Genomic DNA, 19,540 nt, shown 5'->3' with positions numbered 1-19,540 from the left:
TACTTTAATCTAATTATTATGCGAAAAATAAATTTGTCCATTAATCATTTTGCAAAGTAACTCGGTTGATTTTTTGCAGTGTATAAGTAATAAGTATAAGCATGAAATATGGATAGTTTTGGGGCGTAAAGTTAGTTTTGGAAATGTTTGTTCATCCCTATAAGTTGATAAGGCCGTACGTTGTTAATCGCAGAGTTAAAAAGCATGTGGTGGAGTGTGTTTAACCAAAGGTATGTGGTTGGATGATTCATATGTCACCCAATATATGAATTGCTTAATATGCACCTTATTTGAGTTTCGTAAATGGCTGAAATACAGGATGTAGAGAATACTCGGGACTCGACAAAATCGCACATTTGGCCGAAGTCGCACCCTGGTTATTCTAAACCGACTCCTCAGCGCTGAACCCCGTTGAGAAACCATCACAACACCGCACTAAGTGGGAAATTAACCTATTACATTCATTTGCCTTTCTAAATGCCACTGAGGCAACGAATGGTAAAAATAAATTATTTGAAATGAAACCTTGTGATTAAAACTGCGATTAACATTATATGGTTTAATGCATCACGAAAGCGCAAAACACGGATATGGAACAAAAACAAGTACAGTGAGATAAAAATCTGGTAAAAAAACTACAGCAAACAATATTACTCTGTAGCGACGTCTAGCGGTTAATCGACCTGGGGATTTTGCTCGAACAGAAATTCAGCCTGAAAATAACAAGAAGAAAAGTCAGTAAGTAGAGAGCTAACAAATCTGCCTATAACAGCCCTATGATCATTTTGAGCAGGTCTTTTCAACCTTATTACATAGCAGCTAACATTCTGGGGAATATATTTGAAGCCACAAAAAGTCTGGCGGTAAAAAAATATTTGACTTTTATTCGACTTTAAACAAATGCTAACATTTTCCAGGGGTAACATTTTTTGTTGCTATCGTGTACGACTTGTTTTTTGAACCGTTTACGTCTTTTTACAAGAATTCATTATTTAAATGTAAAAAATATATAGGACAGGACAGGTTCATTTTACAAACGAAAATCATTTTTTATTGATTTACGTTGAATTTACATTAATCTCCTCCCTGGTGCAACTGGACTTTCAACAAAGCATAACGTAATATCCGTCAGTTACAAGCGCCAAAGGTTGTTTTTATCCGTTTCTACTCTGGCTTCGGTGACTCAGAGACGGCTAAATGAAACTAAGAAGTGTCTCAAACACCTGATGGAGACACGTTATCCAATAAAGTGCAGGGAAAAATAAAACAACTCAGTCCTATTAGCATGAACATCAAACCCCATACATAAGTGGGTATAATTTTGTGAACGGTTCGAATATCCCTTTATTCATTTCCAACCTTTCTTTAAAATACTACTATTTTAAAAAGTAAATTCTTGACCCACCAAGTAATCAACTGGGTCTTCGGGCCTGACTTGGCAGCACTGTATTAGTCCCTGTGTGAGTGTTGGCATGACGTGCTTCATCAGGTAATTGCGGAGAGGAATCGACTGTAGCTCAAGCACCTCACGTTCCTGACGTCGTACCTCCTCAAGTCGCTCAAGCTTAAAGGAGATAAAACGTGAGGTTTCTACGGTTGGAACGTCCAATTTCTTTCAATACCCGGTATTTTGGACTAAAATTGTATCGCGATATGATACCAAATTAAGTCATAAGACTCAACTATTGTCAAACAACCACATTGCATAAAAGTAAAACGTTCTGAGGTAATTTTTAAATCCCGATATTCCTTTGGTATCGGATCGGCACCGATACGACTCAATAAGTATCGGACGAGTACCGATACTACCAATTGGTATCAAAACAAATGGACAAGATAAAATTTTACATTTACATCGACAGGCTGGCCGTTTGTTGAGGTAAAAACGATAAACAAAACTTATTATAAGAACCCACCTATTCTTCCTTGGCGTTGTTAAGGACACAACAAACAAATAAAAGGAGAGACCAATTATATTACAGAAAGCTAACAACGAAATAACAGCCGACCAACGGACAAAATTACAAACGTTTATATAGTAATAAGCTATTTATGCATATAACCTAATATAAGCATTAAGCACCCACCCATTCCTCCTGCCTTTGTTTCATCACAGAGGCCTCCTCCGCTTCGTTTCTCTCCCTCACTGCTCTTTCCTCCTCCTCCCTCCTGAGGCGCGCCTCCGCAGCTGCTCGCTCCATCTCCTCCCGCTCCTCAGGGGTGGGGCCGTAGTTCCTGGGCTCACCAAGGATGGCTGATATCTGCTCTAAGGCTGCCTCGTACTTGGGGTCCGGGTTCTCACTAACGTCTGCAAATAGAAGTGTAATGGTTAGCTTAATGATCTAAATGAGTGTTGAGTGTTTTGCACCGTGCCAAGTGTGCATTGCTTACATTCTTACAAAGTACGTTTTATCTGTGAAAAAATAAATCTAAACATAAATGTAGCACAGTAGTACTCAGGCTTTTTAGGCTTGTTGCGGCACCCTACAGAAATTTGAAATTTTTTACGGCACCCTTACTGGCATTAAATATCTCTCGGCACCCTTAAACGTTAGAAATGGCGCCGCGGCACCCCGGTTTGGAACCACCGATCTATCACATATCTTCTATTTTTTAATTTTATCAAGGAAATACATCCGCTCGATTGCAGCCTCGCACTTGTTCTCATGGTCCGTGTTCTTATTCACGTTATGGAAGTGAGAAAAAGGTACTTAACTAAAAGCACTGTAGTCATTTTTTATGCATTCTTGATTAAAATAACTATGGTCAACACATATTTTGGTACCAATAAAGATATAACGTGTACAGTATTCCACATCGTGAAAACATACTAGGGGTGCCGCGGTGTTCCCCGAATTTCTTAATTACCTTACGTTTCTCAAGCGCATTTTATCTACATTGCTTAAATGTATTTTATCTGTGTTTTTGCTAACGTTTAGTCATAGAAGGGTAAGAGAAAATTAAACTTCTGAAGCAAGGCGAAGTTTTCGCACCTTGAAACAATATCCGGTGTGCTTTAGTGACAGTAAAATTATACAACCTAATTGTACATCCAACGTGGTCGTCTAAATTTGTGGTTTGACCCAAATTAGATTTTTGGAATTTCTATCCGCTACACTTGACCTGTTGTTGTTCGTGTCAAATAATATATTAAGAGAATATATATTTAAAAATACTAAAGAAATGAAAAATATAATAAAAAATGAAACTTGAAAAGTTACAGAAGTACTGCCTTACAGTGTGGGATCCTGCCATTTGTTACCGCATTTGCACCCTTCGTGGGGAATCAGTGTTCTAATCACAACATTTCAGAAGAAATAATGACATGCGAGGCTTTAGGTAAAAACATTCGCCCAACGTGGGGCTCGAACCCACGACCGTTGGATTAAGCGTCCAACGCTCTACCGACTGAGCTAGCCGGGCGATGCATTCACGTTAGAGTAAACTGAACACAATATTCCCTAAAGTGTTAAGGCCCACACCATTTGCATGTCGCAACCGACACCAAGTGGGGTACGTCCAGCAAAAACAACAACCTACACCAGGCCAGGCTTCGGCGTGATTGTTGCATAGCATGTGAGTTTAGCGGGTACTTTAACAGGCAGTACAGTCGGGTGCTATCTATGGCATATTGAAATGTATTCTTAAGTCGAACTTAAAATTGCAGGACGTTTGGCTGGATAACAACCTATTGTTTTACCCCGGCCAAATTGGATTGTAGAAAACAATGGATGTACGATAAATTACCTTTTTTTGTCGAACTAAAAATAAATCATTGATCCATTTATTTTTGCTTAGACAAACCTTTTCTAGCTATGTAAAAAAATTTATTTAAGTCTCTAAATATAAACATACTTGCCAAAACAACAGATGGACTATATTTGGTGAAATTTAAAAATGACCGGTCAAATAAAACTTAGATTAAATACGAACTACGTTTGCGGTAAGCCACAAATTCGAGTTATTTACATGCGAATGATTAATTTATGCCGGTCCTCCAATAGCAGTTTTAGGTATTATGGAACGGCGCAAGGCCACAATCGTTTCAAGTTTAAGTTCCAAGGTTCTTCTGGTAAAAACTGGCTTGTTTACAACAGTGAGAGCCCAACTCACCGATGTGTTCCGGGTGAATCTCCAGCTCGTCGAAGTAGTTGAGAACAGTTTCGTCCTCGTGGTTGATCGACCTGTACTCCTGCAGACGTCGAATGAAACCCTCCTCCGTATTGTGGGTGCCCTGTGACGTAACAATACGACGCGATAATATTGTGAGCTTAAGAGATTCGGTTTCTAGGGTTTATTGCTGACTGTTGGATGCTTTAAACGTTGAATTAGAAGTCAATATACCCGCACAGAAAGATTTTTCGCAAGATTTTTGGCCTTTAAAGACGAAAACCTTAAACGACTTCAAAAAAATGTTTTACAGAGGACCCTTTTCGAAAGTCTCTTTTAGTTGATCGACAAAAGCTGTTCAGTGCACTTTTTGAATGTTAAGATATTTTAGTTAAAAAAAATATGTGCGTGATTCAAACAAACATTATTTATCAATGAAGTAAAAATTTTGTCGAAAAAAATTATCATTTATTTTTTTTGTTGTTGTATATTTTCCTTTTAAAAGGAATTTTCTTCCCATTGGAAAAATAGTCAACAAGTTTTGCCCCCAAAAAAAACAAAATCCTCTTATAAAGACGCAATAGAGACGATAAAATAGTGTTGTCCTACCTGGATAATTTCCTCGGGTAGATTCATAATCCTCTCTTTGAGGAAATCGTCAGGTGCGTCCAGTGCCACCACTATCTCGGGCATCATTGTTGCGTCATAATTGACCTTTGATGACTCATCTTCCTCTTCGTCCTCAACTGGATGAGAGAAAGGAAATAAATTATAAATGGCAAACTATGATATCTATGTTTGTACGTGATAGGTATGTCCTATATTTTCACATTTTATTCCGATACAGACAACTTATAATTTGGAGAAAATGACGTCATTACTAGTTAAGAATTACCTCGAGGTACAAAACTACTATTTTTGATTAACTTTTGTTTCAAGGTAAAAGTCACTTCGTTTGATGGAAATTTGACTGAAATTCCTACATTTAATTGGTGTACGATCCTAGATGATATTATCGGGTATCCCACGCACAAGTGCTAACAGCTGTTATGAAGTTCTAGTAAACGATAATGACTTCAACATCATTAGGAGCCTTCATATTAATGACAAACCGTGGGTGTTTAATGAGGGCAAGATGCCAGGAATACATAAGACTATTTCTATGTATCTATGGTTATGGGCCTTTTTTATCCGACTAACCAAACGACATATTTTCATAATCACGTTGTAGTGGACCATATCCCTGTTATAAAAAGTGTGTGTGTATAATTATAATCTGACTCTTCGGAAGTTGTATAGTGACCAACATAAAGAACACTATTAGCTTATATTAAACCATTAGTTTACATAACATGTAAAAGATACGCCCAACGTGGGGCTCGAACCCACGACCGTTGGATTAAGAGTCCAACGCTCTACCGACTGAGCTAGCCGGGCGACACGTTATAATGATGGAAAACTTTATCTGACCAAATCCCCCGGCCTAAAGTTAAGTATTGAGCCAGTCAAACTGATTTGGCATGTCTCCGAACCCCAGTTGATGCACGCAGCGCAAAAACAACAAAGTACGACAGGTTATACACACAAGAAACACACGCACACACGCACGCACGCACGCACGCACACACACACACACGCGCGCGCTCTTATGATACGAGGCAGTTATTCTTATTATACGAGGCAGTTATTTAATGAAAGTTTGAAAACTTTAATAAATTATTAGTTTACAAGATAACTTGATAACTTGTATGGTTTCACCCTGAATGTTTACAACCGGTTAGGAAAAAAAATTAGGCAAAATCGATAGTTATTGGTATGTTAAAGTAAGGCTTTTTAAATGTGTCATTCTGCGGCCTATTTTAAATATTTCCTAAAACACCCGGCGACCAAAAAAAAAGAATATGCCAATAAATAAGAGATGTATTGTGCTTTATTTTTTTGCTTCGATATAAACCACTCACGTGCGAACAAGTCCTTAGCTTGCTCGTAAGTCTTGGGAAACCCATCGAGCACGAATCCCTGGTTCTGGCAAGGCATCGACTTAAGCTTCTCGCGGAAGAACTTGATGATGAACTGATCCTCGATCCTTCCTCCGTTCGACTCCCGACTCTCCTTGATCTGCTCCAGGAGCTCCGAGTCCTCCTGCGCCTTCCCGTCATCCTCCTCCTCCTCTTCTGCTCCGCTCGCAGACTAAACGAGAAAATTTGTTTGGAAACACTTTATGTGATAACCCGATAATCATGATATCCGAGAGAAATTATTTGTAAACACTTTATATAGTAACTTTACGACTAAAAAAGTGTTTGAAAACACTCTCGATGGTAGTACGATTATAAGCGGATCTAGCATTTTTTTAGAGGGGCATTACAATCATAGTGTGGCACCATGATATGAGGACCCTTACGAAACGATTGTTCCCGTTCAAGCTAGTGTGCAAATGCGAGACTAAAATTTGGGTAAAATAAATTAAAATATGTGGCGATAATAAGTCAGCCAAACGCAATTATGCGTTTATTTAGTTTAAACTTGGGAGACATGACACCTTGAGCACACATCCGTGGCACCCCGGTTGTCATTCCTAATGCTCAAGAGTGCCGAAGTATTTGGAAATCGTTAACCATTTAACGAAAATCCGAGAAAATATTTAGCATTTCCGGGGTAGCCGCAAGCCAGTAAAGGTTAAAAACCAATGGTTAAACAAATGTTATATCGGTTCATTGTGTTACCTGTTCGAGCCTGGCAGCGCTCATCTCGAGTCTCTGTAGTGTATCGTCGACAACATCCTTCATTGTGATGTGATGTAACTTGTACTTCTTACATAGAAGCTTGCCCATTGTGCTTTTGCCCGAAGCTGGTGGACCCAATATGCAAGCTCTCATCGGCTGCAAAAAGTGTATATTAGAACTTAATGGGTGACAACAGGTTTTAAAATACAATACACGGGTTTTTAAAACGATTGCAATATAAATTTAAAATCCATTATAAATAGGTCAAATAAATCAACATCATCTTGATAAAGACATTTCAACACGCACTTGTATCATTATAATCAATTAATTATCAGATAATTTAATGTCGATCTACTCGACCTATTTGAAAACCATTTTCAAACTACAATACAGATACATTAGTTCACCTAAAATCCATTACATGCGATAAAATCGATATTTTTCGCCATCTTTTAACATTTCCACAATATACCTATTATCCATACAACACAACACACGAGATTTTGCAACAATTAAAAATAAAAATGCTTTTTAAAAGCATAAAACAAAAACTTCTCTAAAAATGAAATATCTGTTTCCCAATGTTTCGCTAATAACTTATGCCATCATCAGTGTAAAAAAACAGCCTAGAACAGGGATTTTCATTTTATACTGAAAAAGTTACAGCTGAAACGATTGAAGAAAAGCCATTTTAATTTATTTTAATGTCCTTTCTTTTACATTTTCATTGTTATCGGATAAACTCTGAAAAATCTTAAAAAAAAAATCGGTAACAAAAATATCCAACAATGTCTTAGGTTTTGTTAAAGTAATAACGAACCAAAATAAGCCTAAAAAACAGGACGAAATTAAAAAATCAAATAGAGATTGATAACACCTTCCAATTATTACGAACGTTTTTTATAAAGTTTTGAGAATCAGGATTGAGATCTGCAGGCAGACTATTGTTCTACAGGCACCATACGGTATGTGGAAGTGACGTGTAACATTTCGTTTTTTTATTATCGTAATGACGTCATTATGTATCGGATCATAAAAGTATCGAAATGAAACACGAATATAGGCAACCCTGATTGAATGTTACAACCAATAATTTATTTTTGGAACACAAATCATCTAGAATCTTGTAGATTGTTCACAACCTTTGAAATACGTGTATAGAGTGATTTTATCAAAACTTGATCGCAAATATATCGGCCAACCTTATTGAAAATTACAACCAAGAACTTACTTTTGGAGCAAAAATTAAATATCTTTAAAGATTTAATCTTGTAGGCCGTTCACAACCTTTGTAATGCTTGTACAGAGTGAAATTGTCAAAACTGGACCTCAAACTTAAAATAAACTTCTCTTAAAGATTCTATTGAGGTCACAACCAACTTAACCTTACCAGCAATCCTCTTGTGCTCTTGTATTCCTTGATCACGGAGTCAATAGCATCCACCAAGCCAGTCTCTGCGACCCACCGTATGCTCATCGACTCCTTCACAAACATCGCTTCCATGCGAAGGTTCACCAGCAGCGAATCAAACTCACTTTGCTGTAAACAAATTGGACATTATTGAAGCATATTAGTAATGTCTTAGATTTGTAAAGTGATTGTAACTTCAGTTAGATTTGTAAACATCAGTTTTATAACATCAACACTAACAGCTCTAAAACACATATTTTTACAAGCGTATAATATAATCCATCTTTTATTAAAGAACAACTAATGAATAATTTTGTTGGACATTTTTAAAGCAGATAGATCATATTGACAACAGTTAGCTCTGTATAGTGGTGATAACAAGGTGAACAGTTCTCGAAAACAAATTTTACAACAATTTTTGTTAACAGTCTCGGGGCATGCCAAAGCGTGTTTACAACTAAAAATAATTGTGTTGTAGGCACATACAAAACAATTAAATTACTTGTTATTCTTTATGGCCATAAAGGTGTTTAAAAACAAATAGAGTAACTAAATTAAAAAAATTAGAGTTTGTAGATTTACCCTGAGGTCTTTAATGAGAAGGGCATCTTCTTTGGAAATATGTTCAACTTTTCCTCCTCCAACTCTACTGCTTACAACCTACAGTTGGAAAAAACTTTAACTTGTACAAAAGCATTTTATGCGATGGCTTTTGGTTGTTTGTAAATTTTCTAGGTCAATTTAGCACAGTAAAAAGAAGAAAAAATAGTGATTAGAAAAAAATATGTATATAGCAGTAAGAAACAAAACAAAAATAAACATTTGCCAAAACAAAAATAGTCATTTCACTAGGCCTAATAGGTAATCCATTAGTATCAAAAAACACAAATATTAGTAAAAGACAAACATATAAAATCATCACACTGTTTGATAATTGATAAAAACTGTTAAAAGAGTAAAACTCAGCAAGTCTTTAAGTTAAACGACTTGACTTGGACTTAAAGTGTGTTTTCATTATACAATTTTGGGTTAGGATTGGACAAGTTAACAAATTTTAATCTATTAAAATTTTACTTTTGAATAACTTGATTTGCTATTGCAATGAGGTATTTATTGAAAATTACTTTACTTGGTCTAAAGTTATTTTGCGAATGATAAAAAACACTGTAAAAAGTGCTTTGTCCAATGACAAAATGGGTTAGTTAGTTTAAAACGGCAACTTTTGTATAAAGAACAAGCCACACTCTGCACTCAAGCATACTTGGCGCATGTAATCGTAATCTTCTTTGGCTATTTTACGAACTCGTCCGGTTCCTAAGTAGTAACTGATGCACTACACCAGACAAATAATAAAACGTTATGTCAGGTAAATACAAACGGTTACAAGGGGAAATTTAGGAACCTAAAATAAAATTAATAAAATCTAATTTTGGGAGTAACAAATTAAACCTAAATTTAATGCTTTAATAAAAAACATTCTATTTGTAGATAATACAAACTTGTCATTAACATTTCACTTATTTTTCTGTTTATTAACCAAAAAATGTTATTGTCAATCGCTCTGTACTCTTTATTAACAAACTTTCAGGTGTACCACAACGGCATTATTAAAATTGGCGTCAGATGAAATAAATCGGCCAACAATCACATTTTTTTTATATTAATTTGTTGAGATGGCACATGGTTGTATAGAAGCTTTGCATGAAGTACTCACCCTGACTATTTCCTCCAGTGAGTTTTGTGAGTCGTCGACAGCAACAAGGTACCTTGTCTTTGGTTTTGCATCGCACACATTCTGAATCACACTGTGTGAACAACAAGTATTAACATTACCGGTAGACTTTTACCACAAAAGAATGGTTTAGCACAATTAACCCAATAAGAATGACTGTAAAAGACAATGTGTATATTTGACATATAAAATAAAATAGTCTATATAGCTTAGCTTAAGAAATAACTCTAACTATAATGGCAGCCTATAAACAGTGGTACAAACACAAAGACATACAATTCCCACCAAATAAGATATATATTTTCAGTTTTAAGTGGTTAACCAATAGTACACGAAAACATTATGTACCTACACTAAAAAAACTTTACCTTGCAAGATCTTTGATGTGAATTGTGGGGACAATGTTAGTTCCGGTTCCAAAGCATTGAAGTGCTGATGCCTCTCCAAGCCAAGCAGTCTATAACAAGGCAGTTTATTAAAATTGCGATAAATATTAGCTGCTGAACACACTAACTCAACACATTTGTTTTTGTTGGTTTTGTACCCTATTCTTCTTGATGCTTATTTATTTTTGGATATATTAAAATACTATAAATGTTTTTTTTATTTGAGTTCTTAGTGTTAAGAGATAAAAGTAGATAATTGCAAGCCATGTGTTGCTTTGTACTCACTTTAAAAAGGAAATGAAAGATGTTTTCACCGAGACCATATGTGAGCCCTGTTGCAATAACATAAGTCTGGAACTTTTGCTTGTTCTGTAAAACAAAATAAAGATTTTTTTAAGGGGAAATAGCCAAAAAAAATAGTGCGAAGTGAAATTATTTTTGATCAAGAGACGATTAACCTAAATCCACAAATTCCATAAAAATTAAAAGTGAAACCTGACATTCAAGTGGGGCTAGAGATCAGCAAAATACTAATCAAACACTATAAAGTATTAAGGGTTAACCTACCGTCTTTCCAAACTTAATGACCATCTTCTCAGCGCTTATGTGTTCTTTGAAGTTTGGATGTGGCTTTCTTCGACGATAATCATCCTCAGTAAATGGAATCTCTGGGTCATCCTAGAAATAACAGTGTTGTGAATAATTCATTATGAAAAAAGTTTATTGAAATAACTTGACTGCAACACTTAAGTCAAGCCAAATAATTTGTCTAAAATTATTAAGTGCACTTAAGTCAAGTAATTGACTTTAGCCATTACAACACTGGAAATGACAGGGTTTTAATCAACAGCTACTGACCTATGGTCCTTGGGGTTATATACTTGTTTACCCTAACAAAGCTAATAAAATATATTCATAGTTAACTAAAGATGCTTGTCAGGTGCAAATTTAAACTAAACAACAATTTTATAATGCTCAGTATATATTATTTAGTATATATTTTTTTTTATCTAAATAATAATCAACAAAATTTGTCGCACAATTCTATCCTGCCCATTATCATTATTTTTTACAGTAATTTGATAGGTCATAAAAAAGTTTTGTGACCCATAGTTTAGATCACAGACTGTGTACCTAAAAATATTCTAAAGTGGGAGACATAAAAATGACACAAAGAGTAGTATATTGACTATTTGGTATACCCAGTCCTAACAGAAATGTGTAATATAACACATCTTTAAAAAAAATATCCAAATAACCAAAAAATAAATAAAAATATCCAAATAAAAAATCAAAACGGTTTTAAATAGGTGCAAAAACAATTATATTTCACCTCTCTTATAATATGGTGAATTAACCTAATTTGTGCTCTTTTCAGTCAAAGTTTGCAATTACAACACAACTGTTTCTAAGTTAAAATATTTTTGTTTACAGAAAATGAACCAAGAAATAACCAAGATTTTTTAGGAATCTTACCGGATCGAGTGGTTTGCTTTTCGCCCAGGTTAGGACGGTTGAAAGGAGAATAAACATCTTTGGTGAATCGAAATGTTCAATCTCTGTGTGAAGCGACGACACCGACCATACAGACTCGTCAATCGAGTCGAAATCCTCGTTGATGTTGTAGATTATGATGTCACACTCCAAAAGTTTTTCCAGAAGCTCCTCTCTTGTTTTGAACTGTATAAAAAGTGGGGTTAAAAAATATTTTTATTACATATAGCAGGGCTTTTATAACTTGATACACCAAATAATGTTTTAAGCTTGATATGCCACTAAATATTTAAAATCTATATATTTTTTCAACGAAGTATTTTCAAGCCATTCAGTTTGCAGTCAAGTTTAAAAAACCTTTGGTGTAACTTCACATTTGACATTGATAAACATAGAATTTATAGTTGATACTTCTGCACCAATTTGTTCAAGTGATGTACATTTAATTTGTTAGTCAATTTTTGGATCAGTATTTCCATAGATGTAATGATTAATATTTCCATAGATGTAATGTGCTTCAAGCTACCCTTTAAACTAGTGGTCCCAGTTTGGGAAGCTCTGGGGTCTGGGCAATATTATCAGTTATGCCAATGATAGAAGTGATTTAAAAAATACTTTAAAAGGCTGGATTGATAGTTAATTTTTATTAAAATTATGTAGAAAAATAAAACGGCTTTTTTAAACTTTACCATACACAGACAATTTTAAAAAAGCATAAAAACTTTTTTAAAAACATTTTTTATATGAAGCTGACTTACTTAATTAAGGCATAAAAAACAAATTACAATTTTTAAAAGAATAAACTGAACAAAACACTCACGCTGACAATTTCAGACACAAAGCTGGGGGGTTTGGCGGATGGGTCCTTTAATGTCCCAATGACTCGGTATGATCCCTCCTTGTTGGAGGCGACGCTGTGGACCGATCCAACTTCACCGTCCTCTTCGTCTTCAACATCTTCGAGAGACGATCCGACGACACATTGCGACAAATACTGACGATAAAGAAAAGGGGGTATTAAATATCAAAGTCAATGCAGAAGATGCACCATGAGCTTTCAACAGGCTAACTTAGGGGTGGGGAACATTTTAGGCTAAGGGCATAAAAGTCCAATATTATTCTTTGTATTTTCATGAGAGCCATATAATACTTTTTAACGTCATTATAGACAAACACTAGTTAATTGAGCAGGGCCGGGGGACAGAACAGAATATGCACCAACAAATAATTAGTTAAGTTTGCCCGACTTTGATTAAGGAGTTCCCTTGAAAGAATAGGGCCTTTTGAATATAAAAAGACTTGAACGAAACGCCAAAAATTTGCTGCTACGTGTAATAAAAAAGGAAATATAAGTTAGGAAAGCAGCTGCGTGCAGTTTTATTCAGATCATGCTGAGAAATGATAGCTTAGATTTATCTGCAAGTAAGATTCTTCTACAAAAAGAGCCATGTATGGCTCAGGAGCAATAGATTTCCGGCCCCTGGTCTAACTGAATCAGTCAATCAATGAAAAAGTTTCATGAAAATAATGCAAGGCTAGCTTATGTGTAGTAACGTGTACTGGGTATTTATATTTGTTTTCTTTTTTGTATGCAGTAAGGTATTATGTATTTACGTCTTGTCGTCCTTCCTATGTAGTTTATATAAGATTCATTCCTTATGACTTTTTTAATGCGAATAGAACCACTACCAGGGGGCAGCTGACTCGATGTACCTAACGGTCTTTCGCTGCCCCCTGGGAACTCAGAACCATAGTTCTTGTAGTTGTGTGTTTCTATTATTGTTTATTTTTGCGTTCGATGTTCCAAATAAATACATCTATCTATCTATCTAGCTTATGGTTGATGCTCCTCTGGTCATACCGGGACCGTCACTCTCTTTCATTTCAAGGGACCTACAGTAACTTTATTTCAAGTTGTTTGTACTAATAGATAATTTACTAGATTTGCTAAACTTCATGCCAGGTGAAGTTGCTGAAGAGAAAGGGAAATAGAACTGGGTCTATCTATAGCAGGGGTTCTTCAACTGGGGTCCATAGACCCCTTGGGGGTCTGTGAACTCGTTTTAGGGGGTCCATGAAGGCCTTATTAAAATATTAGTATATATTTAAAAAGTAACAATTTTTTCAGAGAAAACAGTTTATTTAAAACTAAAACGTTTTCGCATGGAATGTATTTATACTCCATTACACAGTAACATTTTTTGGACCAAAAACAGCAGTTTTCTAAAGTCTATCTGTATTGTGACGTAAATTTATGGCGTCATATCTAAAAATTTCCTTCGACACTGGTCCATGCGAATGCAAAACTTTTTTTAGGGGTCCGCAGTGAAAAAAGTTTAAGAATCCCTGATCTATAGCAAACATTTGTTCTTATGGTATCTGTTTTGTCGCAGGTAAAGCATATTAGCTGAACTGTTAAACTGCAAACACAAATTTAGTTTCATACTTAATTTGCACAGGTGTTTGGGTTTTAGTAGAAATTGTATCTGTGTTACCAAGAGTTATAGTTCACCACATAGTTCACAAATTCTCCGGTGTTTTGGTTTTAGTAGGATTTCTTGAGGATAGGACACATAAAAATTAGGTGACACGCTTGCAAGTTTTTGGCAAAAAATGCAGACTGGGTACATGGGAAAGTCCAAATAATTTTGTTCCTATCTTATATATTTTTTTACAAATATAACCCCTGTCTATTTCATAAATGTGTATAATAAAAGAATTTTAAGAGTGCCTAAAAATCTTGAAAAAACTTAAAAACTATTTTTTGCAAAGCTATTCAATTATTTAACTTCTGAGATGCAGAGTAACAACAATAATTTAATATTAAACACATTTAAATAAGTGTACTTAAACCAAAATTCGGAACTCAAAAAACTGAAAAAAAAAAACTTTTGCATCAGCTTCATAAGATCTTACCTGGGCTATATTTTTGCATGTGTACAAATCCACATTGTTAAAGAATATTCTCTTGCTTCTAATCTTCTGTGTTTGCTCTTCAGCTTCGTCAATATCCGACATCTTTTATTCTTTTAACGTCTTTATTACAGAACGAAATCTTCACCAATAAAACGTTAAATAAAAATTCTCATGTTGCCATGACACCAAATTGTCCACTAAGTGCAACAGAGAGTCACAGGAAATTAAAATTGTTTTTATTTATTTTGAATTGTTTAGATAAACAGTTTTTCATTTACAGTAATTATTTTTCGCAATTGTAATTTTTTTTGTTGTTAATAAACAAGGTCAATAAGATAGATACCTGCAACATGTGCCATTTTAGAGGGTTATAAACTAACTATATTCGGTGAAGGTTTTGGCTTAAAATCGTGACCAAAATTACGGGTAGCGTAGGTAAAGCTAATCGTTTTCGGAAGATTTGTGCAAAGGCTGCCAAACGTGTTGCCATTTAGCATTAAGTTTAATCACGCTCAGCAAATAAATACGACTTAACAGTCATTCTGATTTGGCATTACAGAAAAGTAAAGGCAATACACTAGCGTCGCAGAAAACTACAAAGAACATGTTGTTTCAGGCAATTTTTACCGTTGGTAAGTACTGTATATATTTTGACTTTAAGTGAATTTTTACATAATTAAGTTTTGCGTTAAATTTTTAGTTCATGCTAAAAGTGTTCTATAAAATTAGGAATCCTTTAAGAAAATATAAAGTCACGTAATGATCTGAACTTGAAGTAAAATTCAATCGTTTGGCAAATTGTGTAAATTTATTACATAATTTTTGTGATGAAATTACTCTGGGTAAAAGGTTAAAAAATCTAATTAAAAAAAATATCGCTCTACCAACTGAGCTATCCAGGTTCAGGGAGAGCAACAACCATAGAACCTTTGCCTGCTGCATCCTGTTAACTTGTACAACCAGCCTGAGACACAAAGTGCGAGACAGAAGTGTGTGTATAAAAACTGCGATCTAGCCCTTTCAGAGGTCGTACTGAACAACGATATCGGCGCATTTAGTAAAACTAAAGCCTTTAGAAACCTTATCGACATCTGATAATATCAAAGATATCCAAGCAAGCAAGGCACGTCTGGAGAAATTTAGCCTGCGGTGGGGTTCGAACTTACGACCTCGGCCACACCAGGACCCTCGTAGGATTATAATTTAACTTTCCCAAGTAACCGGTGTTGTTTTTGCCAGGGTTCATCTTTACCCTGGCGAGTTGTCAGTGCATGAACTTGACCGAGAGGTACGGTGATTTCTACTACTCTGTACACTCCCCTAGTGGCAACCCCACCACGTGTCAGCGAACCTTCTTCCCGCCAAACAATCCCAGCAACACTGCCCTGCTGCTCAAAGTTCTTCACGTGTTCTTTAAAAACGAATCGATGGAGAATATCTCAGCACCTGATGGTAAGATTTAGCTTAAATTTTCGTATACTAAACACCAATTCTTCTAGCCTATGTTACGACCAATTTTCTGCAGTATTGATCAAACTCTCGTTAGTATTGAAACAAGTATAGATCTTAAAATAAACAATAATTATAATATTCCACCAACTAACTTTACTCCTTATCCATAAACGGGATTTCAGCCGAAAAAAGATTGGCGCGAATCTTTGGCAGCTACAAATTATGAAATGTAGTCAGGGACGGATGGTCTGGTAAAAAAAATATCGTTATATTTCCCAGAACGCCGCTCCGGATCGTTTCGCATTACTTCCACCTATGGCTGGACTTATTACCGATGGTCGAGAGTCACTTTTCGCTTTTTTTTGCAGGAACCCCGATCCCTTATCTCCGTCGCAACTTCTACGGTTCACCGAACCCCGCCTGGTGTGGGGTCTACGTTGATGGGGATTCACCGGGGTCCAGCTGCAAACCGGGGGCTCTGCTGACCGACTCATGCCCCCAAAGGTCAAGGGTCAGCGCCCGGTGGCCCCCGACCATAGAAATCAACACTGGGACGCGTATTCAGCTACTAATGACGTATTCGTTCATCGACTGTCCAGCTGAGAAGGCTGATGTGAAGTTGGTTAAAGATCCAGGTTAATAATTATTTTTATTTTACGAAACTTAAAATTGGTCCATAATATTTTGCCATCATGAAAAGATAAAAAAATACCAGTTAGATATAAATTTTGGGGAGAGGTTTGGAGCTGGGTAAAAGGTTGTACAGGCCTTATTCTTGACATTTAGGTCTTATTCCGACGGGTTATTAAGGTCGTTTTTTCGATTTAGATGGTATTACCACTATTAGATACTATTCTTATTTTGGTCTTATTCAAAACTGTGTTTATTCCGACGTTGATATTGTTACTTTGGCTGTGATTATGTTATTATGCCGTTTATTTAGATTCCAAGAAAACAACGTCGACTGATGACGTGGAAATGGAATACGGAATAAACAAACTTTCAGTTGTATTCCTGGCAGTGTTCGTCTTCATATTGTCGCTGTTTCTTTGCGTGATAGTCGTACAAGCAAGAAGAAATGCAAAGGTTGGTTGGTTAATAGAATACAAAATTAAACACCGGTTAAAAATTTGATATTTTAAGTTGTTATTAACAATGACATATCTTTTCAAACGCAAACCAAGGTACTCGCATGTCAAAAGCATCTTATAAGCAATTTTTACACCCTATATATAAAAAACATCATTACCAAAGCATGTTTTCAGTTAATTTACATCGTAATAAAATAATTGATAATAGATTTTCCAAAATATCGAAAATTTAAGTCGGAATAAAGTACAAGTATATCACAACGTCGCATTTCAAAACCCGACCCGAGTAATAGGGATGTACAATATTCCGTGTTTTCAATCTCGATACCCGACATTTTGTGTAACCGATAAAATCGGTGATAAGCTAAGCTACTTTCGACTTTTAATCTATTTTTTAACAAATAAATTTACCACGTAAGGTAATAAACACTACGTTGGGTCGCAAAACATGCTTAAATGCTCAAATTCATCCAAAATAACCGATAAGTACCAGCCTATAATATCATACAAGTACCGATAGTACCACTCGGCATCGGGTATTAAGCTCCGAATCGATATTATCGAAAATCCCCACTCTGGACAAATATTTTAACGTTTTTTTAATGTTACTCACTGTAAATGGTCACAATAAAAGTTATTCTTCAGTCGTAAGACTGGCACAAAATTTTCGTTAAAAACGACATTTTTACAATTACTTTTATCCAAAGGTTGGCAAGCAGGTATTCGTCCCTCCAACATGCCAGGGAAAGTATTCCTGGAATGAAATATCCACGGTTTTACCATCCACCAAGCAAAGTTCCAATTCCTTTCAATTCAAACCTCTCTCCAAGGAAATATCGGTGGATTATTTCAAGGACAGGCAAGACAACAAAATGTAAACAAGTTCTTCTTGATTTCAGAATATACCATGCCTGGTATAGTAACAACATATTTGTCACGTCTTAATAAGTGAGTGTTCTGTTACTGTTTCTTAAATGCATTTAAACAAGTGATTTTCAAAATGTGTGCCGCAAATGGCTTCGAGAGATCAAGTGTTGTAATTTAAAAGAAAATAGCCAATTTTCTTACAAACACTTGGTTGCATTTATTAGAAATCTAATAATAATAAGTCAAATGCCTATACAGCAACCCAAGGACGGTTGTCTAGCAATAAAAATGTTGTTTTGTAGAACATGTGTGGTAAGCTGACAAAACTGACAAAAATGAGAACCACTGCTTGTAGTTGTAACCATTAAGCGTCAATTATTTGTAAGATAAACCTTGTAGGAGACAATCTTATCGTTTCTAATATATGATTATAGTCACTTTATTTGTTGAAGTTGTATGAAGCTCGTCATTTTGAAAAGTACAAATTGTCTGAAAGGTTATTCTTTCTTCGTGTTTTGCATATTGGTTTACCAAGTCCTAGCTTTATGCCACATTTTTACCAAAATTCGTGTAACTCTTCAGTTCAAACAAAGGTCGTTTACGTAAGAAAGCAGTTGACCTTAATGGATCTTGCCTTCCTCAAACTTCCCGGTTCAAGGTTATATTTAGCAGCTGGTCGTGAATCGCAAGTCGGAGGTTGTAAAAGTAATTAAGTCGTTTATACGTTTCCACGCGGGGAAGCGTTTGCCGGAAAAAGATAGGAAATTAAAGCCTGAACTAAAATGCAAATTTGGTTTAAAATAATTCCGTTATTTTGGTACTACATTCTTTCAGCAATTCCCAAACCCAAAGTTGAAAAAAGTGATGTTTCAAAAACCTGGTTATAACTAGGGCGATTATTTTTTGACTTTTTTCAGAATTTACAGTTTAAAATTTGTCAAAAATATTTCAAGTTAAAATCGATCAAAAATGTACATAAATCGTTTACAAAACTAAAAAAAACAGCTTTTTGAAACGGTCGTTCAGTTAAAATTGTATCAAAAAAAAATAGTTTTTGAGTTATATTCACCAACATGTTAACTGTAGTTTATCTTTATTAGCGCAATATGCGGTATACGCGAGTTTGCAGAACTAACTACCAGACCTAGTTTATCGCATTTGACTCATCTCGAACTTGGTTTTTGCCTTAGTTGTTTATCTCTGATTTGGACAAATGTATTGAACAGTAGTTGCTGTATTTTTTCGCGTTTGTCGGAAGGAGATAGGAAAATAAAGCTTAACTGAAATACAAATTTGGTTAAAAATAATTCCGTTATTTTAGTACTACATTCTTTAGCCACAAACTCAAATTA

The 19,540-nt window shown here is 35.4% G+C and overlaps 1 protein-coding gene and 1 non-coding gene across 3 annotated transcripts; both read right to left on the bottom strand.

The window, feature by feature from the left end:
* Window positions 1–421: 421 nt before the first annotated feature.
* Window positions 422–14,915, bottom strand: LOC146170447 (adenylate kinase 7-like). Of its 2 annotated transcripts, none has more exons than XM_083383313.1 (16): window positions 14,779–14,915; window positions 12,683–12,856; window positions 11,845–12,048; window positions 10,936–11,046; window positions 10,654–10,737; window positions 10,351–10,439; window positions 9,965–10,055; window positions 8,833–8,910; window positions 8,230–8,379; window positions 6,837–6,992; window positions 6,072–6,300; window positions 4,720–4,856; window positions 4,114–4,234; window positions 2,088–2,308; window positions 1,406–1,564; window positions 422–713 (listed from the first exon to the last, which is right to left on the bottom strand). In XM_083383313.1, the coding sequence occupies exons 1-16, from the start codon at window positions 14,878–14,880 to the stop codon at window positions 675–677; spliced, it is 2,145 nt and encodes a 714-aa protein (XP_083239439.1). In that variant the 5' UTR covers window positions 14,881–14,915; the 3' UTR covers window positions 422–674. The 2 variants fall into 2 exon arrangements, with proteins under 2 accessions (XP_083239439.1, XP_083239440.1); XM_083383314.1 differs by having other exon boundaries at window positions 6,852–6,992.
* Window positions 5,475–5,547, bottom strand: Trnak-cuu (transfer RNA lysine (anticodon CUU)). The gene has a single exon. It is a non-coding gene; the product is annotated as a tRNA-Lys (tRNA).
* Window positions 14,916–19,540: the final 4,625 nt, after the last annotated feature.

Source organism: Ascidiella aspersa, chromosome 1 (assembly GCF_963924565.1).
Source record: "Ascidiella aspersa chromosome 1, kaAscAspe10.2, whole genome shotgun sequence".
NCBI lineage: Eukaryota > Metazoa > Chordata > Ascidiacea > Phlebobranchia > Ascidiidae > Ascidiella > Ascidiella aspersa.
This window is presented reverse-complemented; position numbering and strand designations above follow the sequence as displayed.